Source organism: Protomyctophum parallelum, assembly GCF_964188405.1.
Source record: "Protomyctophum parallelum genome assembly, chromosome: 5".
Taxonomy (NCBI): Eukaryota; Metazoa; Chordata; class Actinopteri; order Myctophiformes; family Myctophidae; genus Protomyctophum; species Protomyctophum parallelum.
Window position 1 is genome coordinate 43,360,789 of NC_139702.1, and position 27,132 is coordinate 43,387,920.

Below are 27,132 nucleotides of genomic sequence, written 5' to 3' on the forward strand. Positions count from 1 at the left end.
TTCGGCTCAATGTCGTTGCAAAAAAAATTCCGTAGAGGATTTCAACCCTGGGAGGCTGGCCAATGGCCATGAGGGAGGAGGGAGGGAGGTCGGAAGCTCTTAATCGTCGGGGATACTTTGCAGGTAGGTGAGGATGTGCTGGATCTTGACCAGGCGCTCTCGCAGTGACGTCATGGAGAGGACAGACAGCTGGTAGCGCGGGTCAATAGGCAGGACGGCCAGCAGCCACCAGCAGCAGGCTGGGCCGTTAGGAGTAGCCTGGAGGAGGAGAGGAGCAGTATGAGATGGATGGATGGATCAGAGATTAAAATAGGGTGCATTTTGCATCCCAAGACGCAGTGTATAGTTAAGGGATGCAATAAAACAACGACCTCTCCATCCACGGGATGCACTACTGTACTACTGTACTGTTTTATATTCTAGTTTATTTTTCTAGCTTTAGTTATAATATAATCATTTCTTCTTCTGTTTTCTAAATGAATATAACCACATTATAACCATATAAAATGAAATGGGAGTTAAATGCTGCAATTTGTAAAAATAAATATGACTCCGAGTCCTAACGTCGTTGAAGTGAGTCCCCGGGACTCATCTAAAAGACCATCACTGCATCCCGGGACTCATCTAAAAGACCATCACTGCATCCCGGGACTCATCTAAAAGACCATCACTGCATCCCGGGACTCATCTAAAAGACCATCACTGCATCCCGGGACTCATTACATTGAAAACCTATTTACATCACGGATGGATGGATGGATGGATGGATGGGATGCTTCCACGGCTCAGGTCTATAACCCATTAACTCATTTAGACCTGAGGTCGATTCTACAAATGTCTTCTAAATCCTGACAGTTTTCTGAAAGAAATCTATGTTTCTATGTATGTCAGTCGTTCTCAAACATGTTCATGTCAAGGACCCCCCAAAAAATATATAATTGGCCGCCGACCCCCCCATCTGAAAATATGTTGTTCCAGGGGCCAAGAAGCAAAGATTTGAGTTAAAAACGTTCGCTCTGAAAGAATATATATTCAAAGATTTGCGCCACATTTTCACGATTTTTCCAAAAATAGCAGATCTACAAGCTTGTAGATGGCGCTTGTAGATCACGCTACGAGCTTGTAGAACCAAATGGACCTGTTAGGGTGCATTTGGTTCCATTTGTACACTCTCAGAGTTAAATTATCATTGATTTTACAATATAAATTGGCGGTCCCAGAGATAGAAATGCTATCAAATGGGGGTCCGTAGCCTAATGCATGTCAAACTGGGGGTACTTGAAATTAAACTAGAGCCGTAAAAATCTTCTCTTATGGGGGTCCCTGGCATATCTCTTCAAATGGGGGTCCGTGGGTCTAATTATCGTACATTTTGGGGTCCTTGACAGGAAAAAGTTTGGGAACCACTGGTGTACACTATCTAGGGTGAGAACCACTTTTACAACTTTTAAGTGGAACTAATGCTTTTTTGTTCTTGCTTAATGTAAGTCGCTCTGGATTAAGAGCGTCTGCTAAATGCCTAAATTGTACTAATCTGCATGGCTTTGCCTGAAAACATGCATCCACTATAAAAAATGAGAAATGCAAATGAAAGTGAAAATGCCTCTGGACATAATGAGTATCTTGAGAGCGTAAAATGAAACCAAGTTTAATTTTACGTTCTCAAGAGTTAAATATCTATAAGGGTCCATTTTGTTACCAACTCTCCATGATTTAGCTGGGGGACCACCTGGAACCGCCTCAAGGACCACTGGTGGTCCCCGGACCACTGGTTGAAAACCACTGTTTAAAGTATCAAAACTACCAAATTTAAAGGACCTTTATTGTCATATTAATTGGTCCTCATTAATGCCTCATATAAGATGGCACCATTTCTGTCCATTCAGTGTGTGTTTCAGAGGAGGGCTGTGGACCGTTCAGAAACCTGCCAACCAGTGACTTCATTGTTAATTGTCACACATTTTTTACAAATGCAAGAAAAATGGCTTCTATTTCAACTATTTCCAGGAAGAGAAAGTCTGTCGTTTCTAGTGGCTTAGAATCCCCATTAATTAGTAGGCACTGAGGTATCTTAACTGTTCATAGTCCATCAATGCCATCTTATAATAATGAGCATCAGTGAAGACCAATTATGTGAAGATAAGGTTGACTCGTTGCATCTGTCAAAGGCCCGGTTCTATATAGCGAGTCACTATGTCAACGCAAGTGTCAACATGTGGCAAAGAACAGATAGGCCACCTAAAATGAACATTAATTGGAGCGGTGCATAATAAAGGCTTGTCAGTGACTCTTTCGGTGTGGCATGGCGTTTAACATTCACAATGGCCAGTGGCTTGCCTCTTGTGTATGTCCGTGCGTGTACATTCATGCATTGCATTGTGTGTAACAGCAGTGGTGGAAAGTAACTAAGAACATTTACTTAACAGTTTGGCCCGCCAGGATTAATTAAAGAATGATTACTATATGCCAAAATATCCCCCCCGTTCGACCCTTATTTAAACACCACGAATGGAACCGGATGTTGACATAATTGTGTGTGTTGTCGGATTAGGTCTCTCGCTAGCCGATGAGAAGTACAGGCCGGCGCCATTACAGCGACCGTTAGGCTCCGTGCAATAAGCAGTGTTTTGACCAGAAATGCCACCTGGGACGGGGAATTGGAGATTAAAAGCTACTGAAAGCATGCGTGCGCACGTGCGGGTGCACGAGCAAATCAAGACGGCGCAGTCCAGTGTTATGGCTAACAACAGATAGCCATCCGAAGCTAATGTGAGTAGTCTTTTGACTAGATCGGATCAAAACATTTATACAAATTTAAACTGGATAAACGTAACTTACGTTTATTGCCGCTTGCCGAGACTAATGATGAACGTAGGTTACGTTTTTTGGCAGGATTGTGTTAAATACTGTACTTAAGTACAGTTTGAGGTATTTGTACTTTACTTGAGTATTTGCAATATCCAATACTTTTACTTCTACTCCACTACATCTTAGTTCCAAATATTGTACTTTTACTCCACACTCTACATTTATTTGACAGCATTAGTTATTATTAATTACTTTGTAGATTTTGACTATTATTACAAAACATACAGTAACCTAACCGCTTCAGCGATTTTCATACATTTGAAAACTTTGAGATGAGACATTCTGCACAATGAGTACTTTTAACCACCAATACTTTTGTACATTTTACTTTTACTAACAGACTGTGTATTTCTATATTGCAGTATTTGATACTTTTACTTATGTGTTACACATTTGAGTACCTTTTCCACCACTGGTGTACGCATGCTTGCATGGGGGGTTTGGGACTGTTCTTATGCCACTGTTGTGACGCAACATGGTCAGGGAGATTAGCACACATAATGGTCTTTAGCCTACATTGCTGCCAATAGACGCCACCCACTGACTGGCCCTCTCTGTTCCAGCGTGCTGGTGGAAGGGAAGCTGTAATCCCTTTAGACAACTGGATTAGCACTGCTGCGACCCGCGTGGGGGAAGCCTGCCGGGCGCACGACAAAACAAACTGAGGGATGTCATCACAAAACAGTGGCCGGAAAAAGCCGCTCTCCGTAAGGTTTTACGTATCAGTACAGTGGCGTGCACAGATAGACACTAGGGGGTGCTAGAGCACCCCTCTGGACAAATGTGCCCTTTTTTAGTCTGTGCACGCCACTGTATCAGTATTTCTACTGGTCAACTAAGATGTTAAGGCCGCCTGGACAGCGGTAGAGATATTAAGCTTTGATCTTTCGTGTAATGCTTCTTAGTTCTTACTAACTCACGAACCGCCAGCGTTTCTCTGGAACAGTCTTGCAGCCACTGAGAGTGAGTTTTTAACTAATCTTTCAAGACCCACAGAATATTTTGTTCTCTATGATAGAAAGAAGACAGTCTCTACTTTCACCGCGATTGTTCCGTTCTTTAGTTATTCGGCAGTTGAATATACCCAGGGTCTACAGCAAGGGTGCCCACACTATTTTGACCAGCGCAACAAGATCTACCAACCCAAACCCAAAACACTATTATTATTATTCCAAATTGTTTATGTTACTGATGTTTGCGCCTAACACTCTTGACGTAATCATTGTGGGTTTTGCCTACTATAGTAGCCGTGGAGTGAGCTGACAGGACCTTCCTGGTGTCAGTCAGTCAAGTATCCTTAATTCAAGTGGCAGATGCCAAAAAGAGTTCTTATTTTTTATTTTTGTAGAGGCATGTTCAACTGCACAGCCTTTGTGATCTACTGGTAGATTACGATCTACCTTTTGGGCACCCCTGGTCTACAGCCTATTCCCATAGACTGTAAAAAATATGGACAAAGCGTTCCCCGGGTCTAACATGGACGTAAAATGAAGCCTGTTATTCCTGCACTGTAAGTCGCCATCTTTCTAGATCCGTTTGGGCCCAGCTGGCCATTGGCTGGCTCCGTTTGGGCCCAGCTGGCCATTGGCTGCCCAGACAACGAGGCGGGACTTCCCCCCTTCTTCTCCGTTGGTTTTTATTTTGACTCGAGTGGGTGGGGACTCCCGATCATAGACTGTAACGGTAGCCACGCCCCTCAGAACATACGCGACTTCATGGTTATTTATTTTATAAATGGGACCATAATTTTCCAAAACGAATATTATGACATTAGAAATGAGACTTTAAACTAGTGACTGGAAGCAGAAAGTATTCATGACCATGTTTATTAAGGTAATACAGTCTAGGTGAAGTTGGGCCCAAATACATGGACTTCTATGGGGCTATGGGTCTTTTGGGGTCCAGTGACAGCGCCACAACAGGCCATTATATGAACTTTCAGGAGTTTCAGGCTTCACAAAATATCTGTCTGACTGCCCCCCTGCCTATTCCATACAAACCGGTTCAAATAAATAACATTACTACACCGTTTACACAGTAGTTTACGAGTGTGTTCCCCCAGGGTCAGGTCGACTTGGTCTTGTAGCAAAGACTGATGGAACTAGAAGGATAGACGGTGTTTGTCCTTGTATTGCCTGCATCTCCTCCCCGTCTCTCCTTCTTTCTATTTCTCTCCACACGGTCGAGGCAGATGGCTGCCCACCCTAGAGTCGTGTTCTTTTTGTTGTCGCAATATTGCTTGCCCTGGGTGGATCTTTGTTGGCTTGCAAAACACTGACAGAGCTTTGTCACTCTATATGTAAAGTGTCCCCAGGAAACTTGTTGTGATTTGACACTTTAATAAAATTGAATTGAATTGAATTGTCCAGTCAGTGTTACGGTACCTGAATGTCGGCCTCCCTCTCCGGCATGGCTCCAAAGTGCTGCAGGATCTGGTTGTGGAAGCGGACCTTGAGGCTGTGGAACCAGACGCGGGCCTGCTCGTACACCGCGTCATGCAGCCCCTGCAGTCGCAGCAGCTCCTCCTCGTCCTCCACCTGATTGGCCCAGCCCGCCGCCAATCAACATCATTTCACATAATTATCATCCATGGTTTCTTGGAATGTACAGTTTTAGGTCAGAGGTACTTTAAACATTTTTTTAATTTCAAAGGCCTGAGAGTGTTATGAAAATGTACAAATTTGCTCAAATGCTGACATGATTTTGACAATGAATTTTGAATAGAATAGCTCCATTTCAGGGGTTTTCGACAGATTTGGACCCATGCAGGGACCACCATCCTGACTAATGAGCAACCTGGGGACCACCACAGTTGTGTCGGGTGGGTCCATATAGACCCACCGCGCAGCACCGAGCTCTGAGCTTCTAGATCTGCTATTTTTCAATAGCTAAAGTATAACATAATACTTAAAACACCAAAAGGGGTTCCCGTCCAGAATGGGTTAAAATGTTTTAAAATAGTACAAAATGGCAAATTAGTTTAGGGATAATGGGTAAAGGGTGGTGCGAGATAGAGCCCCAAGTCTTTGCCACAGACACATTTCCATGTCCATATTGATGGTCCCTGTGTGGTGTGTGGCAGTTCACCCTGCCACTGACTGTGGGTTTCCTGTGTTATTTTATCTTGGGGTGGTATTTGTTTGACACTATATTGTATCATTGATGATTGATTGCTAATTGACTCCAGGGTAGGGAGCATACTAACTGGGTTTGTGTGGGAAACACACCAACTTGATTTTGTATATAGACACACTTATGTTTAATTATATTATGGGGATAATTTATATTGTGTATTATGTGACTCTAAAATGTATTATGAATGAACTGTGATGTCTCTGGACATTGTGAGACCACTGGTTAGATTGTGGAATGGATCCTGGGTTGGTTTGGTCCATGGGAGGGGCCTGGCCTTTATAAGAGGGGGACCTGCCACTGCACAGGAGTCCATGTAAGACTGCCCAGGCAGGAGAACAGACCTGTACATCCAACCAGGCCAGTAAATGTAAATACTTATTTTGTGTATTTCTTTTAACAACCATTTCATGTGGACACTCAAAAGGTGAATATAAAAACGGATTGTTTTTGCATAGAAAAGACTGCTTGCTATTTTTGGTATTTTGCCATTTCGAGCATTTTGGGAGTATTTTTGAGAGCTGGTTCAGTGGCAATTTTGGCCTTCACTACCTTCACTCAGGACAGAGTGTGACATAGTGTACCCATCCTTACCCGGGTGTCCTCCAGGTGCTCGATGTGTAGTGTTACAGTGTACCCATCCTTACCCGGGTGTCCTCCAGGTGCGCGATGTCTGCGATGCTGTAGCCGTCACGCATTCCTCGGGACACCACCTGGAATCTCTTCCCTCCCACCGTGTCCACGACGGAGCGCCCGTCAGGGAGGAAGTGCACCGACCGGATGATCAGCATGCAGCCGTGGTCCACGAACCTGGAAACGAGAGAGAGAGAGCCAAGGGTTACAGTCAGAGTACCAGGGGTTCTCATCCTGGGGGTGGGGTCGCCAAATCATTCTGGAGGGATCCCTAAATTAACATTAATTAAAAAGACATTTTTTTTAACTGAATGGTTGGGAAATGGAAATGTATTATTTCTCTGCCAGCTAGCTGTTAGCATTAATGAGGTTCCCTGTGCCAGCATCCGCATCCACTTTAAGAGAAGGAGTTTGCCCGCCCCATACACACACTCACTACACAACTTTGCTATCAACCGGATCAATGTTAAAAGCTGCCGTGGGGCTTAACCATTATATACACGGAGTAAACGTTGGGGTCCGTATATATACAGACCTAGCAAATAATGCCCCATAGTGGCGGGGTACATACTGTATATATACGGACTTGACAGGAAAATAATTAAGAGTCTACACATAGTACATGCATAAACCTTTCCTTAATGATTATCTCTGGTTTCAGTATTTATTACTTGCGCAAGCAGAGCGCGCAAGTAATAGTTTCGCCCGGCTCGTATGCACCGTCGCCAGCCAACCCGCCACTTTTGATGCGTATGAAAATAAAACGGCAAATTGTGCCTGATTTGCTGGGACCAGATTACATGGTGTGCGCAAGTAACTAGCTCTCAATGATGACGTAAGAAATATGTGTATTAAAGGACCCAATGCCAGAGTGTAATTGGTCTTCGATGGTGACGTAATGACGATATGTTTTAGTGTTGGGATGATTAAAGGTAATGCTCCTGTGTATACATGTATGTAATCTGGTCCCAGCAAATCAGGCACAATTTGCTGTTTTATTTGCATACGCATAAAAAGTGGCGGGTTGGCTGGGACGGTTTTTGGCGCAAAGTAACCACAGTATACCGCTAATCAACTTACAAATTACATATATATAGTATATGTATAACTAGCTCTCAATGATGACGTAAGAAATATGTGTATTAAAGGAGTGTAATTGGTTTTCGATGGTGACGTAATGACGATATGTTTTAGTGTTGGGAGGATTAAAGGTAATGCTCCTGTGTATACATGTATGTAATCTGGCACCACTGCCGTATCAGGCACAATTTGCTGCGACGGTGCATACGCATAAAAAGTGGTGGGTTGGCTGGGACGGACAAATTACATATACATATACATAGTATATGTATATATAATTGGTTCCCAACGCAGGGAAACTGGAAGTACCCTCACTAAAAACGCCGGGACAACGCTCCACACGTCTATTATTAAGGTTATTGTAGCGGTTAATTTGTATCGGGGGCCAAAGCATTTCCGTGCATGACTCATTAGCATGATAATTCAACATTACTGTGGCAAAATAAATAGCGTGCGTGTGTGTGTGTGTGTGTGTGTGTGCACGCGTGTCCGTGCGTGTTAATTTTAATAATAACAATAATAAATGGTTCAGAGTTTAAGTAGTAATTTTACAGTCGCCGCCGCCAGCTGTAAGGCCACACAAAGGTTCACACGCAACAGTACATAAATAATGTGCTGTCATAAGTATTTTCTTATAGTTATTCGGTGCATAAACAAACAAGAGTGCAATTATAAATAACTCTGGGAAACTGTCGAGGATATTACATTACATTGTACTTTTTCTAAATGCTCGGTCCAAAGCTTTCACAGATGAATGCAGCCCACCACAATACAATACCCAACATATTGAAATCCTGTTCAGTATGATTAGGCTCTTTCTCACGTTATCACTTCTAGGAGTTAGTTTCTAAGAAAGAAATTATCCTGGTCAAAAAGCTAAAAGAAAAAGAGCATCGTTTGCAGGACAGAAAAGTGCTGTGTGCGCGGCGTCGTCGTAGCGTACCCTTTCTCCGGATCGCTGATGCACATCCCAAACGTGCGCGTGCCCGTGTCCATGCAGCGGCGGATCATCAGGCGGTAGCGCGGCTCAAAGACGTGCAGGGGGCAAGGCACGGTGGGGTACGCCATGGTGCACACGAAGATAGGCACGCTCTTCCTCAAACTGGACACAGACACAGGCGGAGAGAGGGGTTACGTTTTGAGTCTGACCCTTTCATGCAGAAATGTTTTAGCCAAAGCAAAAGGAAAGCTTCTTCTGCGTCATTTATCTTAAGATTCTTGCATTGGCTATTCAAAGATCTCAGATAATAAAAGCTCACAGCTTGTACTTCTGCTGTTTTTGAGCATTTCGTAAGAATCGGCCTCAGGTTTTAACCCATTCTGGGCAGGAACCCCTTTTGGTGTTTCAAGCTTCATACTTTAGCTATTGAAAAATAGTGGCGACCGAGTGGCGAGTGGCGTGCTTGTAGGTCTGCTATTTTTTTTAAATCGTGAACATGTATGCAAATATTTGCTTCTGGGGAGGTCCCTGGAACAACATATTTTCAGATGGGGGTCGGCGCCCAATTACATATAATTCTAGGGGTCCTTGACATGAAATAGTTTGAGTTCCACCGACATAGAAACATTTATTTGTAGAATTGATGGTAGGTCTAAATGGGTTAATGCGTAAATAAAAAGCTAAATAAAAAAAACATTTGAATCAAGAGTGAGAGAGAGAGAGAGAGAGAGGTATCACTCACTCTGAAAGCTCTCGGTTCTCTTCGTGGTGAATCGTAGTCCTCTGGTCATGCTCCTGCCTTAAATATCGCTTGATGAGTTGGTCCAGGATGTGTGTCACTGTGTACTTCCTGGATGCTAGATACTGTAGAGAACAACAAAGTAGAAGAAGTCAGTATCAGTTACGTTACGCCCAACACAACTCACTACACACAGTGTTCTGAGAAGACAGCTGAACGTATAGGTGTTCCAGGTTTAAATAAAATGGGTTAGGAACAATCAAACTAGTGCTGCTACGATTCTTGCTCAAATGTGAATCTCGATTTTCCTCCACAAGAATTGAGATCACGATTCTATGAAAATATGTATTGTTCATTAGTCTGTAGTTGCTGAACATTACAACATAAAAAATGTGGCACCCGGAGCCATAACTACTGTGGCTTTAAACAGACAGCATGCTTGACTTAAACCTCTCTTAAATTCTCTCTCTCAAAAAAACATAAGAGTAACTAAAATGAATTGGATGGTGCTGCACCATTCTTCACGATTCTTCACAAAATGAGATTGCATAGTTGTCTGAAATGTAGCTAGCTACCTTTTTGTGCAGGAGCACTCTAGCAAACTCTGGTGTCTCACTTCTTTCAGGCTGTCTTTGCAGAGGGGACATTGCAGTGTGTGGTCTCTTACCTCTTTCAGGCTGTCTTTGCAGAGGTGACATTGCAGTGTGTGGTCTCTATCGTAACTCTTTCAGGCTGTCTTTGCAGAGGGGACATTGCAGTGTGTGGTCTCCATCTCACCTCTTTCAGGCTGTCTTTGCAGAGGGGACATTGCAGTGTGTGGTCTCCATCTTACCTCTTTCAGGCTGTCTTTGCAGAGGGGACATTGCAGTGTGTGGTCTCCATCTTACCTCTTTCAGGCTGTCTTTGCAGAGGGGACATTGCAGTGTGTGGTCTCCATCTTACCTCTTTCAGGCTGTCTTTGCAGAGGGGACATTGCAGTGTGTGGTCTCCATCTTACCTCTTTCAGGCTGTCTTTGCAGAGGGGACACAGCAGTGTGTGGTCTCTCACCTCTTTCAGGCTGTCTTTGCAGAGGGGACATTGCAGTGTGTGGTCTCCATCTTACCTCTTTCAGGCTGTCTTTGCAGAGGGGACATAGCAGTGTATGGTCCAAGCAGCGTTCAAGACAGGTCTTGCAGAAGGTGTGGCCACACGGCGTCGTCACCGGCTCATAGAACAGCCTGGAATGTTCAGAAAGTCACTACCGTAAGCTGGTGAGAGGTACAGGCCGGCGCCATTACAGTGACCGCTAGGCTCCGTGCAATAAGCTCCGTTTTGACCAGAAATGCCGCCTGGGACGGCAGATTGTTACGGCTCTAGCAGTGATTCTCAACCCGTTTAATTTCAAGGACCCCAAGTTTGACATGCATTAGGCCTCGGACCCCGCATTTAATGGCATTTCTATCACTGGGACCCCAAATCACTGTTAATTTACAGACTCATAAAGGTCCATTTGGTTCCAAACTAGTGAGTGAGTGAGTGAGTGAGTGAGTGAGTGCGTGAGTGCGTGAGTGCGTGAGTGAGTGAGTGAGTGAGTGAGTGAGTGAGTGAGTGAGTGAGTGAGTGAGTGAGTGAGTGAGTGCGTGCGTGCGTGAGTGAGTGAGTGAGTGAGTGAGTGAGTGAGTGAGTGAGTGAGTGCGTTCGTACCTCATGCAGAGGGAGCACTCCAAATCATTGGCATCCAACAGGTCCTGGGGAACTGCTCGACAAGCTCTGGCTGCTGCAGCGGGTTGGCAGGAGACACCAGCTACCCCACAGGTCACACAGGGAGGGAGGTGAGAGAGGGTGAAGGTGCAGAAAGTTTAACATCGCAGCCAGACGCAAGCAGAAGCTTTCAGGGTTTTGTTACGGATAGCTCTATCCTTTGCTACGTTTGTTTGTTTAGGTTTGAGAACCAGCAGGTGGCTTATACCGGAAGTAGGGATGTCCCGATACACTTTTTTTGTTCCCGATCCGATCCCGATACCACCATTTGTGTATATATATATCTCTCTCGTGTTGTGTTTATAGCAGACTCCTCACTCAAATGTGCACTTGCAGTTTGGGCAAACTCCACATGCCCCAAAAATCTATTTACCTGCCATACAGTGTCAACCCCTTAGCTGTGTCGGATCGGTGGTTAGACAGGCATATTCGCCGATACCGATATGACCAAATAAGGGCCGATACCAATACTTTACCGATACAGTATCGGCACATCTCTAACCGGTAGCGTGTCATGGCCGAAGACTTACCTCCTTGCTTTTTTTTGCTGCCTCCGCTGTTCACGACACAGGGTCCCGCGTCCGACACCGACAGCTTCCTCTTCAGCAGACTCCCCTTCTCCTGATCCCCGAGCTGAGGGGCGGAGCACACTCTCTTTAGCCCCTCCTCCCCACAGCTGAAGCCACCGTGGGTTCGTAGCGAATGAGCTCGGCCTCCCGCCGGACGCTCCAGGCTCTCGGACCGCCTGGATCTCTGGGGGAAAACAAAGAGAGACAGAGGAGAAAGAAAGATTGTTGATTCTCACACCACATTATAATAAGCACAAGGTATAGAGCGTCGCAGACCCGCCCCCTTTCAGAACGGCGAGTGGCCCAGGAAATGAATCCCAATGCATTTTTCCCAAAGGCATTTCAAAACGTATTTATTTAAAGACCTTTTAAGCGTCGTACGAAGCCAACTCTTGTCGTGACAAATCATGACAACACACACAATTTTTCGGGCAAACAAAGAATTAGAAAGTAGAAAAGAACGGCAGGTTACAACACTTTCTTTGTTGTTTTTCTTCTTTGTAATTATTTGTTTGGTCCAGCTACTATTCATTGATTCACTGGTACACCAAAATAACAATCCATTTGAAAATAAATATCACTGTTCTCAGGTCGAATATTGATATGCGATTAAAATGTGATTAATTTAGATTAATTAATTACAAAGCCTCTGATTAATTCGATTAACATTTTTAACCAAGCCCTATTTTTCATCTGGGAGCATTTTGACTGAAAAGAAACATGACCCCAAACAAATAATGTACTGCATGTATGTATTCAATACATGCAGTACATTATTTGTTTGGCTTAATTGTATTTCTATTACAATAGGAATACAGTTATTCATTTCACAATTTGAGTGGTGCTTTTTTTGTACTTTTTTTTCCCGGGACGGTATACATTTACTTCGGGACGGTTCAAATTGTATTTTGGGACGGTTCCGGGACGGTGGTGAAAAAAGTTAGTCTGGAGCCCTGGTGGTCAGGCTCAGGGTAGTGGTGTGGTGTAGTGGTGTGGTGGTACCTTGTGGTGGTCAGGCTCAGGGTAGTGGTGTGGTGTGGTGTAGTGGTGTGGTGGTACCTTGTGGTGGTCAGGCTCAGGGTAGTGGTGTGCCGAAGCAGCACGCACTTGGACTGAGCTCTGGTGCGGAGGCTGTCTCTCAGCCTGGCTGGCGTCGACCACAGGGGTTTTAGTCCGCAGGCGAGGAGAGGTGCTCTGTGCCGTTTCCCTCAGGCCAACGAAGACATTCTCCCCCGCCGCAGGCGACAGCAGGTCAAACAGTATCTGTGAAGGCCACTTTGGTTAGATGTATGTCAATGTTATTCCAGTTCGTTGGGGGAAATCCCCAAAATTGTCTTATTTACAGGTCACGGTCATCAGAGAGAAATTCGATTCAGAAAGTCAATCCTGGATTATTCAGCAAACCTTTCTAACAGCGAGAAAGTGCACTCCGATCCATGTATAAATGTCAACACCACAAGTAGAGGCAATGAATACACCATTAGTACATTTAGCAATGTTGGGGTTCTTTTCACGATTTTGTACCCCATTTTTCACCCCTGTGTCAATTATCTAATGTGATCCTGGGCTCTACACACCCTCCGCCAACCTGGGGAGAGCAACAGACTTGAACTCATGCTTCCTTCATGCTTGAGTGTCCAAGTCGCTCCTTTACACCTGACAGGGGGGGGAACACGTTATTCCAACCAGTTCCTTTCCCCTCCATCAGGCGCCCCGGCTGGCCAGGGGGAGTCAGTATAGAGACCAGGATTATGTTGTTGTGAACGAAGCACAACATTATAGTATGGTCCAAGATCTTCAGGGTTTCACTCATGTAACATTTGAACATGCACTGTTCATAATTGCCTTACAAATGGGATGGGAATTGAGAGCTTGTAGGTCTGATATTTTAGTCCAAAAGTGCCCTTTTACAGAATGTCAGCCGCTGCGTGCGTCTGTAACACTCTCTGCACGTCCCTGAAATGTGCACTGCATACTGTATTATATATAACATACTTCAATCATTTTAGAAATTATAAAGACCCGTTCTAATACGTATATGAACTGGAAATGATGTTCAGTGTGAGTAATGCCATATAATAGATCACATTGATTGGGAGGGAATCGTTAACGGATAATTTTGGGATGTTGGGTTGAACTTGGGCACAACATTTATGTTATTATATAAGATTAGATAGATAGATAGATAGATAGATAGATAGATAGATAGATAGATAGATATCTGTCATTAACTGTCATTGCACCAGTATGTATTCATCATTTCATTTTACCGACGGCGTGGGATGGTGGTCATTGCGCCGTCGCAGTAATGTAACTTTGGGAGTGTAACCAAATGGACCCGCTCATTCCGCGTGTGGTTAAAAGTTATGTCGAGTAACGTTTCTAGCATTTTAAATGTTGCAAATAACTGTGGCATGGCTTTGTAGATTGTGGTGCTGGTAGAAAGAAGCAGGAGAGAAGTGGTAGGCGACCGTGTCGTTGTGTGGCTCTGCTGCAAAGTGCTAAGGAAGGTGTTAGGCCTCATACACACGTGACGTATCAGACAGGCGACACTTTTTTTTCCTCCTGACAGACACTTTTTTTTTTTCCTGACAGCCGACAGCTTTTCTTAAATTTAGAATAGATTAGAATAGATAACCATTGTAGTGCAGGGTGCTTAGGGGCAGCGCTGACAGCTGGTGAGGTGATTGAATGAGACGAGCCACGTGCGTGTGCCACCGTGCGCCCCGTCCCACGCTGTGTGCCTATAATTATTTACCACGGATATGCGAGCACAGACCTCTGTATTGGATTTCAGAGAGAGTCCCTGGGCCGCCAACCCTCTTAGCAGCCAACCAGAGAGCTCCACCTCCTCTCTCCGCCAGCCCAACGCCAAGCTCGCCGGCCGCCTTCCATGCTTCCCTACAACGTTCGACCCGACGTGACAGTGTACACACACCACCCACCGTTTAGGCGATAAAGTTATCAACTACATATTACATAATTGATCGCATTTTTATAGCGCTTTTCTATGCACTACGTGCCTACTACTCAAAGCGCTTTACAACAATGGCCCATTCATTCCTACATTGGGAGGTGAAGCGGCGAACAGTCAACGCCAGCGTCCTCACCTCCCACATTCACATACCAAATGGTGGCAACCACTGGAGGAAATGCGGGGTTCAGTGTATTGCCTTAGGACACTTCGACATGTGGACAGGAGGAGCCGGGATTCGAGCCGCCGACCCACTGATCATCGGACGACCTGCTCTACCTCCTGAGCCAGTGGCTCAGGCAACAAAAAAACACGGAGAAGCAGCTTTCTGCTTTTCTTTTCTTTTTCTTTTGCATTTCATGTCATGAAAGGTGCTACACAAATAAAGTTTATTATTATTAGTATTATTACTTATCACCTGAAATGAGCCTTTAACTAGGCATACCATATTCTGAATAACCAAAAAGAGGACACATGCGCGCGTGCATGTGCGCGTGCACGTGCACATGCATGTCGTGCATGTGTCGTGCGTGCGCGGTTCTGTTTGAATTAAATTCATTTGTCAAAATAGTTTGGCTCCTAAATTTGATCAAATATGCTCTATATTAGTCATGTATTTAAAGCAGTGGCTCTCAAAGGTGTGATCCAGGGACCCTCATGGTTCCTTGAGGGGGTTCCAAATGGACCCATTATAGGTCTGTAACTCTGAGAGTGTAACACATGGACCCAAATTGACCCTTACAGGTCTGTAACTCTGAGAGTGTACAAATGGAACCAAATCATGGACCCTTACAGGTCTGTAACTCTGAGAGTGTACTAGTACAAATGGAACCAAATGGACCCTTTTATAACTTTTAACTCTGATACTGTAGGCCTACAAATGGAATAAAATGGGACTCTTATGGGTCCATTTGGTTTTACTCTCAGAGTTATGGGGGTCCTTGAAATTAAAAAGTTTAAGAACCTGTATGCAATGGCTTATCTCTTGTAAAAAGAGAGACCAGCCTATTCTCCAAACCATTATCTTATGCTTTGCTAGTAGGTTGTACAAAATAATATTGGGTCAATTTAATTTGCAGGACTCACCTCGCGCACAGCTGCCTTGTCTGTGTTGTTGACATGACATGGGCTTGCAGGACATAACTTTTATTTGTGACAGACACATAGTTCCTTTGCAGACAATACAATCTGCTTCTCATTGGTCAGTCACAAAGCTAAGAAAACAGTAGCCTATACCTTTTCTGCATGTCAATGATGATGAGATAGTTCTTTGGCATTTCAAGCTTTCCTCACGAGAGCACAACAGTCTATCTGCAGCCTGCGGTCGGGACAAGTGCTGTCAGCGCGCAGCACATGCAGACTAGAGTTATGAATAATACACATTCCGGGGTTCGGGCTGGAAGTCCACCTCTCACAGTGTTTTTCCACTACGAACCATTGAACGTGCATTCTAATACACATTGGTCTGAATGGTCTGTGAGCGTAGCGATACACAGGGCTCGTTCGGAAATAACGCACTGAGCGCACTGTGCAATGCAATTATGCAAACTAATGGGCGAGTGCGCTCCGGTGCGGTATTTCCGAACGTGCCCATATACAGGCGATACGTGTAAAACCCCGGACATTTGAAGGAATTTATAAACCCCCCCCGGACTGCCCGGACAGCCCCCCAAAAGAGGACTTGTCCGGGCAAAAGAGGACGTATGGTAAGCCTACTTTAACCCTCTATGCTTAGTTGACTGGGGTTGGCTCTGTACTTGGTAAGGTCTCCCCCCCCCCCTCCCTCAAACTTTTGCTGAAAATAGCCTATCTACAAGCTAACAATGTGGTATCTGCTATTTTCAACGACCCGTAAGGGTCCATTTGGTTTCATTTTACGCTCTCAAGAGTTAAAGATATATAAGGGTCCATTTGGTTACAAACTCTCCATCATTTAGCTGGGGACCACCTGGAACCCCCCCAAGGACCACTGGTTGAGAACCACTGACGTAGTTCCAGTCCATTTCCTCACCGTTTCAACGTGTCGTCTAGCGTGAGGGAAGTCCTCGTCTACAGCCAGACAGTGAAGGAAGACCTGCAGAGACTCATCCACCTGGCCCATCGTCTGGAGAATGATGGCCTTCTGATAGAAACCCTGACAGACAATGCATACAGAAATAATGATAGCTTTCTGATAGGAACCCTGACAGACAATACATACAGAAATAATGATAGCTTTATTCTGATAGAAACCCTGACAGACAATACATACAGAAATAATGATAGCTTTCTGATAGAAACCCTGACAGACAATGCATACAGAAATAATGATAGCTTTATTCTGATAGAAACCCTGACAGACAATACATACAGAAATAATGATAGCTTTCTGATAGAAACCCTGACAGACAATACATACAGAAATAATGATAGCTTTATTCTGATAGAAACCCTGACAGACAATACATACAGAAAGACTTTTTTTGACCTGACACCAGATTCTACAAAATGTCTTCTAAATCATGACACTTTTCTGAAAAACCTATGTTTCCATGTCAGTGGTTCTCAACCTTTTTCATGTCAAGGACCCCCAAAAACTTATATCTAATTGGCCGCCGACTGAAAATTATGTTGTTCCAGGGAGCCTCCAGAAGCAAAGATTTGAGTTAAAAACGTTCGCTCTGAAAGAATATATATTCAAAGATGTGGGCGACATTTTCACGACTTTTCAAATATAGCAGATCTGCTCTTTTTCAATAGCTAAAGTATAACATAATGCTTAAAACACCAAAGGGGGTTCCCGCCCTGAATGGGATAAACTGGGAGGGGCGCTAGTCTTAAACAAACATTAAATTCCCATTGACAATAAATGGAGAATATTTCGTCCTAGTGTCTGAGCAAATAGGCAGTGTCTATTATGTTTTTATTTTGGTCATTGTGCATTTAAAACAGTTCTACATCATATGATATAGTGCATATTTTGATTGCTTTCAAGCATATTTTCAACTCAACTCAATATATTTAAATAAAACATATGTTGGCATGGGCTTGGCTGTTCCCGACTTCCTTCCTTCCTCAGAATAGCTCAATGAACAGGTCAGGTACGGTTCATCTGCCCCAGGCTGTTAAGCCAACACCTGCATTTAGAGTCAAGCTGAATCCCTTGGAGAGGATCAGACAGAAAGCCATGGCTGATCTGAAACACTTCTCCCTACAGGGGACAAACAGAGTGGCATGGCGACCAGTGGCGTATCTACAATAGTCCAGAAAACACAACTGAGAAAAAAAGAGAGGACAAACAACAAATGCATGCCTTTCAGCCTTTGTAGCCTACTGGTTGTAGCCTACTGGCTACTGATGCCGACGCACTGCCACTCCCGATTACGTAGCTTCCGCGTGCGGTTAGGGTTAGTATTGCGGGCGAGTCGGAATTGCGGTGCGTCTGAATAGCGGCCTTTCGGAATGCCAGTATGAAACCTTCTCTACAACTGGCTTGTGCAATTGTTTGTTACTAATATTAAATGGGGGTTGTTACCGTGTCAAACATTGCTGAAACTTGAAAACATACAATATGGAGATTATTCAAAGTATATATACCCATGACAAATCTCAACTCCACCACTACGAAGTCATCACATCTAGGCTAGCCTACACACTACAGTTGGATGCTACATTTAGGCCTGTGTTTCCATTTCCTGAAACTAGCGGCGATAATGTTAATCTTTACACTGACAGCATACAGTATGTAGGCCTGATCCAGACTGTTCTAAGTTGTACCGTTCTCCTGCTAAAAAGGTAGAGGAATAAAAAAATGCTCATTGTTATGTTCGCTCACGTCAACAATTGGACCACCAAAGAATCACGGCAGAATTTCCTTACAACCTTGTTATGCAACATGCAAATTCTCACAAGTGCAATCGTATGATCAAATCCTTGCACATAAAACCATGAGAGGCAATGAGATGGAATGGCTCTGTTCCTGACTATACTCTCTATTCTCAGGGACGTCGCTGACGATTCGGTTGCCCTACTCACATTTGACCAATTCAAATTCTAATGTCTGTGACATTTAAGCTCTGTTTCTGCTTCGGGGCATCGATGCCATGCCACCACAGTGCATGTGTTTGCTCCAGTGACCTACCTCTGCAGACTGTCTAGACGACAGATAAACATCGGTGTCCTCCAGAGCCAGACGGTACTGTTTCAGAGCCGCGTACGCTTCTGCCCGAGATAACCGTGCCACCACCGCCGCAGGCCCTGGCCCTGCTGGGAGGTCAGAGGAAGAGATGCAAACAGTTAGACTTTTTATTCAAGAGAGTTTTATTACAGTGGTTCTCAAACATTTTTCATGTCAAGATCTCCCAAATTGATTTGTGTTAAATTCGTAATTCTCTCAAGAAAAGACAGAAACAATAAAAACACATTCACATAGCAGATGTACAAACTCGCAGCACAGCATTATTATGAATGGGTGTTATTTTAATTAAATGCTTTTGGGATAATATAAAAAGTAAACATTTAGAATATTGTGCTTTGTTACTTTCAGATAATATATCAGTTGCCAGAGAAAATCAAGTATCTTTGTGCTTGCAATTATTAATGAGGGTGAAATCCACACCCATGATTTAACCTTTTTTTTTTTTTTTTAAGATATTTTTTTGCGGCTTACGCCTTTTATTGATTTTTGAAGGGACAGACAGTAGGCTGACAGGAAACGGGAGAGAGATGGGGGGATGACATGCAGTAAAGGCCGTGTCGGGTCCGGGAGTCGAACCCGCGGCACACTGCGACTGGATTACCAGTCCGGTGCCCAGACCGTTACGCTACGGCCTGGGCCATGATTTAACCTTTTGATGCAATCTTTTTTTTTTTTAAGATATTTTTTTTGCGGCTTACGCCTTTTATTGATTTTTGAAGGGACAGACAGTAGGCTGACAGGAAACGGGAGAGAGATGGGGGGATGACATGCAGTAAAGGCCGTGTCGGGTCCGGGAGTCGAACCCGCGGCACACTGCGACTGGATTACCAGTCCGGTGCCCAGACCGTTACGCTACGGCCTGGGCCCTTTTGATGCAATCTTGACCGATTTAGATATATATGTGTTTTCCCAAGTAGACCGTGAGCCAGGGGGGTTTGTTTGTACCATTTGGGGGATTAATGCTCATAGTGATTTTTGTGAAGGTATACATGTCTAGAGTCAGAAAATATGTGATAGCATTGCACCAGAGGTAGCTTTATTGGTGTTATCATGCATTTTATTATACAACAATAGGCGAAAATTACATGGGTCAATATATGAAAACATACAACTTAACCCCCTAAAATAAAATATACAAAATGTTTTTCCAATTGATTCTGGTACCTTTAGGTATGCTTGAGAACATAGTGAAAATCTAGTAAAATATATTTCCCAGAAAGGCGTCATTTTCAATATCTAATATGGCTGAGGGGCTTAAAATGGCCATATGAGCAAGGGGGGTTGGTCTGTACCACCTAGGGGACTAATGCTCAAAGTGATTTTTGTGATGGTATACATGTCTAAAGTAAAGACAAGTAAGACGCGCAAACACGAGAAGCGAACACAATTTTATAAATTGCAATAACAACAATTAGCATAAATTAGCAATTATTGAGTGTGTGGTACTGTAAAATTTGTGAAAACAGGGCCGCCACGAGAAGGCTCAGCACCACTAGCCCCCTATATATATTTATATATATGTTTCTTTTTCTTTTTCTTTTTATATAAATAATTTTTGTCTTTGTTGTTTTATACTTTTTTTTTCTTTTCTTTTTTTTTAGCTTTTTTTCATCAAGTTTTGTTTGAAATTTCTACAGTGACAACTGCAGTTTACTTTGCTGTCCATACCTTCACAGCCTAATAATCAAAATCATTGTCCAAGTCTTCAACGTCTTCATCTGAACTTTCCACACTCTCTGAGGTGGATGCCTGGTTCTCACAGTCTGCCAGTCTACACATGTCAGTACACTTGAGGCCATTTGCAACACACACACATTTTGGGAGTGAACATTTCTTTGTACAGTTACAGGCCAGTAGATCCAGGACAGCATCAGGTGCAGGCTGGCCTTCCATCCAGTGCACCACCAACTGTTCAGATTCCCCTTCTCTCTCCATCTTCCATCCTCTGCCAACAGGGCTGGGAACTTGTGGGTCCTGCTCCAAGCATCTTCTCCATATACCAGCCTGGTAGTTAGCTCGCTGTGCATGTTTTGTCAAACAGTCCTTACATGGTGGGTGTTGATGACTTTCAATTTCACCTTTTTTGGCACAGAAAAGATGATACCTGAGCTCATTGATCTTGGTGGTTGAGGCTTTTGGGACATACATGAGACATGTAAATACCTCTAGTTTGTCCATCAGTTCTGGGGAAAGGTCCCATTCCGTACCCAACTCAAAGAATGTGTCCTGTATTTCCCTGTTGCTGGTGAGAAGTTTTAGGGCACTTGTTTTCCCTTTGCCTGCAAAGGCACTTACAGTGTCACATCCAGTATATGCATGCAACCCAATGAGAGCCCTACAAACCTCCAAGCCAACAGAGGCAGCAACTTTCCTGATGTCTACAAGCCTTGTACGGGTTCTTGTGCCACATTTCTGGAACAGTGGGGCCGTAATCCTGTCACAGAATGCTAAAGACATAATGAAAACATCAGTGTCTTCTGAGCAGATGACTACAGACTGGTATCCCTCTCTTGTGGCATGGGCAGCATGGAGAAGTAGGCGACCATCTGCTTCTTCTTGTTGACATTGAAGAGCAGACACCTCCTCACTGTCTTGGGACGTAAATAAGTGTCATTCACAGTTGCATAAAGAATCTTTCCCTGTAGCTTTGATCTATATTCTGCATTCCTCCATGCACAATGAATTTAATGAGACTGGTTTTGTTGCTGACTTTGGTCAAGAAGCTCCTCCACTGCCTCACCATCTGTGTGCTGGTGATACTTTGCAACTCATGGCCTGTCTGTTCACCCCGTTGAGATCTCTCACTGTTTTTGATGGAATTATCCTTGTATGTGTCGAACCCCAAATCAATTCTGTTACTCTGACTGCCTTCCCTGAGGGCCATGCTCAGTATTGTTGTGGCGACATCTTTGAAAGTAACTTGATCACCTTTCACTCTTTGGACCAAGTTCATACCATCAACCACTGTAGCAGAGTTTGCTGGGAGTTGCTCGGCCACGGCTACATTTTTCTGCAAGGTGGTGGCCAAAGTAGCTTTATTTGTCTTTCTCAGTAATCCATCTGGTGTGGACAGGGCCCAAGGCAATGGTCCAAGGGGATGAGAAAGAATATGCTCCATGTGTAGACTGCGCCCTTGTGCCATCACTATGATGCGTCCAAACAAAGATCTGTCTGCTTTCAGTATGATCGCCCTCCCACTTGATTTCACTTCTCTCTTCTTACACATGTCACTGAATGTTTTCAGCTTGTTGGTTTTCAGTGGGTCATGGAATTTCTTTTCTGGTGGGTCTTCCTCTAGTCTCTCTCTTTCTTAAAAGTTGCATAGCATTTTTCACCGATCTCACATGCCTTCATCAGATCAGATGCTATTTCCCTTGGTGCTGCCTTTGCCGTAGATATATTAATGAGGTCCCGCTTCTCTGCAAATGGGTTGACCCATCCATGTATGAGGCTAACCATGCTGAAACTGCTTCCTCGTCTTTCTGGATTCATGAGCGCTGTAAGTCTGTGTGACAAAGCTGAGATTTGTTGCCTTGCACCATTTCCCTTAACTGTCCCAGGAATGAACTGCGGTGCTCAGCTGTTATGTAGTAACGCTGGACAGCTCCAGCATTCAGGCTGAACCGTGAAGTGCCTCCTGGAGTCTGTGTGTCTTTGTTAATTGTGACTTCAGTAGCCTGGTCCACAGGAATCCGCCCAAAGGGGTTGTTGCTAGACAGCTGCACTGAGAACTGCCCTGTCTTGAAGGCCTCATACACGGAAGGATTCTTCTCGGGGAGGTTTGTCATCTGAGCAAAGTAGGGGGACAGGTACCTGGCATAATTCAGCCTATCATAGGCAAAGCACCATGGGATCATGTTCCTTATAGCATGGAGGTGCAACTCCCAGTCTCCTTCACGTGATGCACGCAGAAGTCACAGTGACATTTAGTACGGTAAAAATACTGCAGATGCATTACTTACACTATAGCCTAGTTCTATCACTAGTCTGTCACTGCCTGTCATAGACATTATTGCTGAAGATGCTATTTTTAACAACTTTTTTGTAAAATATATAGTATGGGCTATATCCTCACCATTTTTTAAAGAAAGGGGGTCAATAACCAGATAGAAACATGAATTTGAAGTAGAATGCTTCATTCAGATTTTGAAAACTGTCTTTTAGCATGGGATTATAAATGGAGTGATAACACACAGAAAGCTACCACCAGTGCAATGCTATCAAATTTTTTCTAGCACTAGGGGTGTATACCTTCCCAAAAATCACTATGAGAATTAATCCCCCCTTCGGTACAAATGACCCCAAAAATGGGGTCCTGGCTCACGGTCTAAAGGTCATGCATTTAATAAGACAAATGAATGATACAAACAACCTAAAACCCTTGTTTTGCAGTTGCTGTGGTTATCTGCAACACTAGAGATAAAACATTGTCACTGTCGGCATAACTCTCCCAATCTTGTCAGACTATTTGCTTAAATCAATATTATTGCAAAGGCTTTCTTACAGTACGTGCCATGTTAGCATTCTGTCACTACAAGTATGGATTACTGCAGTCAAGGTCATGATATCCATTGTAGCTACTGTATGTGTGTGTTCTCACCCAACAATTAATTCCTAAGACGTGGTGGTGTCAGATATTGTCCTCTAGTTTAATATCCATTTGAAAGTTCTGACAGAAAACGTGCGTTTGGTAAAATATCTCCACCTTTCCACGAGCTGCACACGGCCGACATTCTCTCCGGGCGAGGGGCCCGGAATGAGTGCAGGACACTGAACATATCAAAACTTTCTTTGGGAAGCACAAATGTATGGGGCACACAAGTTTGTGCTTCCCAAACATCCGACTGTTCCCAATTGAACGCGATTCAGAGAGACCACCACCAGACCGCTGCTGCTGGGACGGACCAGGGCGGGCTGGGGAGTCCAGGAGTCATTTCAGGTCTGGCCTCGTCGCTGACAGAGAATGTCGTCCCTGTGAATCTCGGTAAAAAGTGGGGATATTATACTAATTCTGCCAGAACTCTCAAATGGATATTAAACTAGAAGGGCAATATCTGACACCAAGTCTTAGGAATTAATTATTGGGCGAGTACACACACACATCGCTACAAGTTTAAATGCCCACAAGTAGGGATGTCTCGATTTATTTTTTGCTCCCGATCCGATCATTTGATTTTGAGTATCTGCTCAATTTTTCCTGATTTACATTTTTAAAGAACACTTACCGGTAGTCACATATCACAATATCCAAAACTAATTTCTAATATCATGATATGAATAATGAATATAATATTGATACTAAGGATGTTACGATCCTAATGCGATCATTTGAAAATGACATGATCGGCCACCGATTTCTACTTCTCCGACAGTACGTGTGGGGGAACTGTGTGCAACAAGAAGAGATAATGAGACTTTCAAATGCGTTGTGTACATTATAAATAAAGTAATCTAAAACAGAAAGACCCTCTACCCTCTAGTGAAATATATACAGAGAAGTCAGTGTCACACCTGCTTTTCCAACCTTATAACTATCTTATAACTATGGTATAACTCTGTGGTTTTCAACCGTTTTATATCAAGGCTCATCATGTATTCAGTATTTGAGCCCCGGACCACCATTTGATGACATTTAGCCTCTCAGACCCAAAACTAAAGAATATGTTGTTGAATAAGATTTTGTCTACAATTCCATGCTTTTTTGGCGCATTTTGATCAACGGCTGAATGCAGCCCTGATGAGGACCAGTATAGGTCGAAACATGTTGGTTTAATAAAGTTTTCCCCCTTTTTAACTATTAAAGGAGAATTCCATACTAAAAGGCTTTCTTACCTTTCTTTGTAGTTGTTACGTCCCCATCAAAGAGGTCCAGGTGTTATTTTGTGCAAAAGCTCCTTATTTGCTATTTCCCCTACCATAAGCCCTAAATGAATTGCATTGAATTGAATGGGATGTATGGGGTGTTGTGCTAATTTGCTTATTTCCATCTAAATAAGTAGTAAAGTGTGCCGCTTGGGTTATTATTTACATTATGAAGAGAGGATATATACAAAAGAAATATAATTTTGAGCGATGGAAATAAGCGAATTAGCACAACACCCCATACATCCCATTCAATTAATTTAGGGCTTATGGTAGGGGAAATAGCCAATAAGGAGCTTTTGCACAAAATAACACCTGGACCTCTTTGATGGGGACGTAACAACTACAAAGAAAGGTAAGAAAGCCATTTAGTATGGAATTCTCCTTTAAGGGTGCTCGAACTCCGCCTTTTTTCTATAGATGTTTTATCGCGATTGATCCCAGGAGAACCTTTTTACTATATTTATTCATATATTATATATACCTGCTCGTCTCCTGAGCACCTGGTTGCTTGCTTCCTTGCCTCTGCCTTATAACTGGTTTATTCTGGAAAGATTAATCTGATGCACTGCCTGCATGCCAGGCTGTTACAAAACAAGCCAGTTTGCATGCATGATGCATCATGTGGTGTAGTGTAATCAGACCAGGACAATTCCTACACAATTGACTTTGACCCCCCCCCCCCCCCCCCCATGCCTTCGGCCTGGTGGAGACAACAACAGTTCACGGTGCACAGAATAATGCAAAATACTTATAATGAAACCCGCGGCCTGACCCCTATTAAATAAAAAGTTACAAAAGCTTTCCCTGTATGTAACCTGTCAAGACCAGCCTTATGCAATGTGCATGTATACTGCGCATGTCACGCTCCTGTTTCATAATATGTTCGCACGTCGGCGGTTACATGACTGACTGAAAACCAAGATGGAGCTGTACTAGTGAGTGTGAGATGTACAGTAGTAGCTAGTACAACTCAACATAATGTTGGCCTGCAGTAGAACTGTGGAATGTGAATACTAGTCATAAAAAAAAAGCTGAACAAAAATAACAGATCTAGCTTGTTGTTTTTGTAGATCTGTTCGTTTTGAGAAGCGACACCACACACCACCACCATGATGGTGCTCTAACTCAGTGGTTCCCAAAGTGGGGTCCGGGGACCCCCAGGGGCAGGCGTCCTTGAGGGGGTTCCAGGGGGTCCCCAGCTAGATGATAACTAGGAACAAAATGGACCCTTATGGGTCTGTAACTCAGAGAGTGTACATTTGTAAGAACATTGCTTTTACAATATAAATTGAGGTCCTCAGCCCGGTTGAGAATCACTGCTAGAGCCGTAGAAATCTCTTCTTATGGAGGTCCCTGGAATATCTTTTTAAATGGGGGGGTCCGCGGGGCTAATGAGTGTCAATTTGGGGGTCCCTGACATAAAAAGGTTTGGGAACCAACCACTGCTCCTCTAACTCACTCTACTTACCAGATGCTATAATGCGGGATGCCAACGACACAGCCTCTTCCAGGTGTTTCCTTCTAGACAACTCCTCTATTTCGCTGATAACTTTGCACGCGTCCGTCTCGCCGGGGAACCATTTCTCCAGCAGTCCACACACGACCACGTTGACCCTGGATGATGACGATGATGATGATGACGTCTCCTCGCTGCACACCTTGCACCGGCTGGACACCATCCTCCGCTCCAAGCACCGTCTGCAGTAGGAATGTCCGCACGCAACGGTCACCGGCTGGGCCAGAAAGCGATGACAACTCGGACAGTCAAACATATCATCATCATCATCATCATCATCATCAACATCATGGTCCAGTCTGGAGGAGGAGGAGAGAGCGTGGCGAGGAGAAGGAGGAAAGTTGCTCTGGGGGAGAGGGAAGTCTGGAACACTCTGGTGGAGCTGTTGCCCCCGCGACCTGACTACGGATAAGCGGTTGACGATGGAAGTTGGAGGAGGAGGAGGAAGATGCTTTGTCTTGAAGTTGTGCAGAATGCAGTCCACTAAGGTGCTCAGGTGTTCGGGGCGAACGGAATTATTGCCGCACTTTAAACGCATGGCCGCGGTGAAACAGTCCACGGCTTCTCGGAGGCGGTTGACCGAGGCGAGCGCGTCCGCCTTCTGGAGTATGAGTCTATGGTGGTCCGCCGCTCTCTGAATCTCTGAATCGCGATCAATAAAAAATCCAACTATTTTATCCGCTTGGTCCTTCTTCTTCGGTTCGGGTCTTTGTTGTTGTTGTAAAGACATGATGGATAAACTATCTCTGAGCTTCACTTTCTGCCCAGACTGGCAGACATTGTGTAGAGATGATGTTGCTTATTTATTCCCCCAGCAGGCAGCGGTACGTAGTGAAACTGTCTTACTGTACTACTATAGGATTTATTTAACATCAACAGAACATCCAGGATTCCAATC

At 44.0% G+C, this 27,132-nt stretch overlaps 1 protein-coding gene across 1 annotated transcript; it reads right to left on the reverse strand.

Moving 5' to 3' along the window:
* On the reverse strand, positions 1-27,132 carry lonrf1 (LON peptidase N-terminal domain and ring finger 1). The gene is made up of 12 exons (XM_083766144.1): positions 26,187-27,132; positions 18,797-18,921; positions 16,688-16,810; positions 12,762-12,965; positions 11,664-11,886; positions 11,077-11,176; positions 10,496-10,610; positions 9,396-9,517; positions 8,657-8,815; positions 6,648-6,810; positions 5,253-5,405; positions 1-258 (listed from the first exon to the last, which is right to left on the reverse strand). Exons 1-12 carry the CDS (start codon positions 26,962-26,964, stop codon positions 100-102), a joined length of 2,424 nt encoding a protein of 807 aa, XP_083622270.1. The 5' UTR covers positions 26,965-27,132; the 3' UTR covers positions 1-99.

What these genes read in the sequence shown, in the direction of transcription:
- lonrf1 (XM_083766144.1), bottom strand. Translation starts at nt 26,964, where the DNA reads ATGTCTTTACAACAACAACAAAGACCCGAACCGAAGAAGAAGGACCAA. An exon ending in ATCCCGCATTATAGCATCTG is followed by an intron (nt 18,922 to 26,186) that starts GTAAGTAGAGTG and finishes CTGACCTCCCAG; the next exon opens with CAGGGCCAGGGCCTGCGGCG. An exon ending in ATCAGCGATCCGGAGAAAGG is followed by an intron (nt 6,811 to 8,656) that starts GTACGCTACGAC and finishes TCTCGTTTCCAG; the next exon opens with GTTCGTGGACCACGGCTGCA.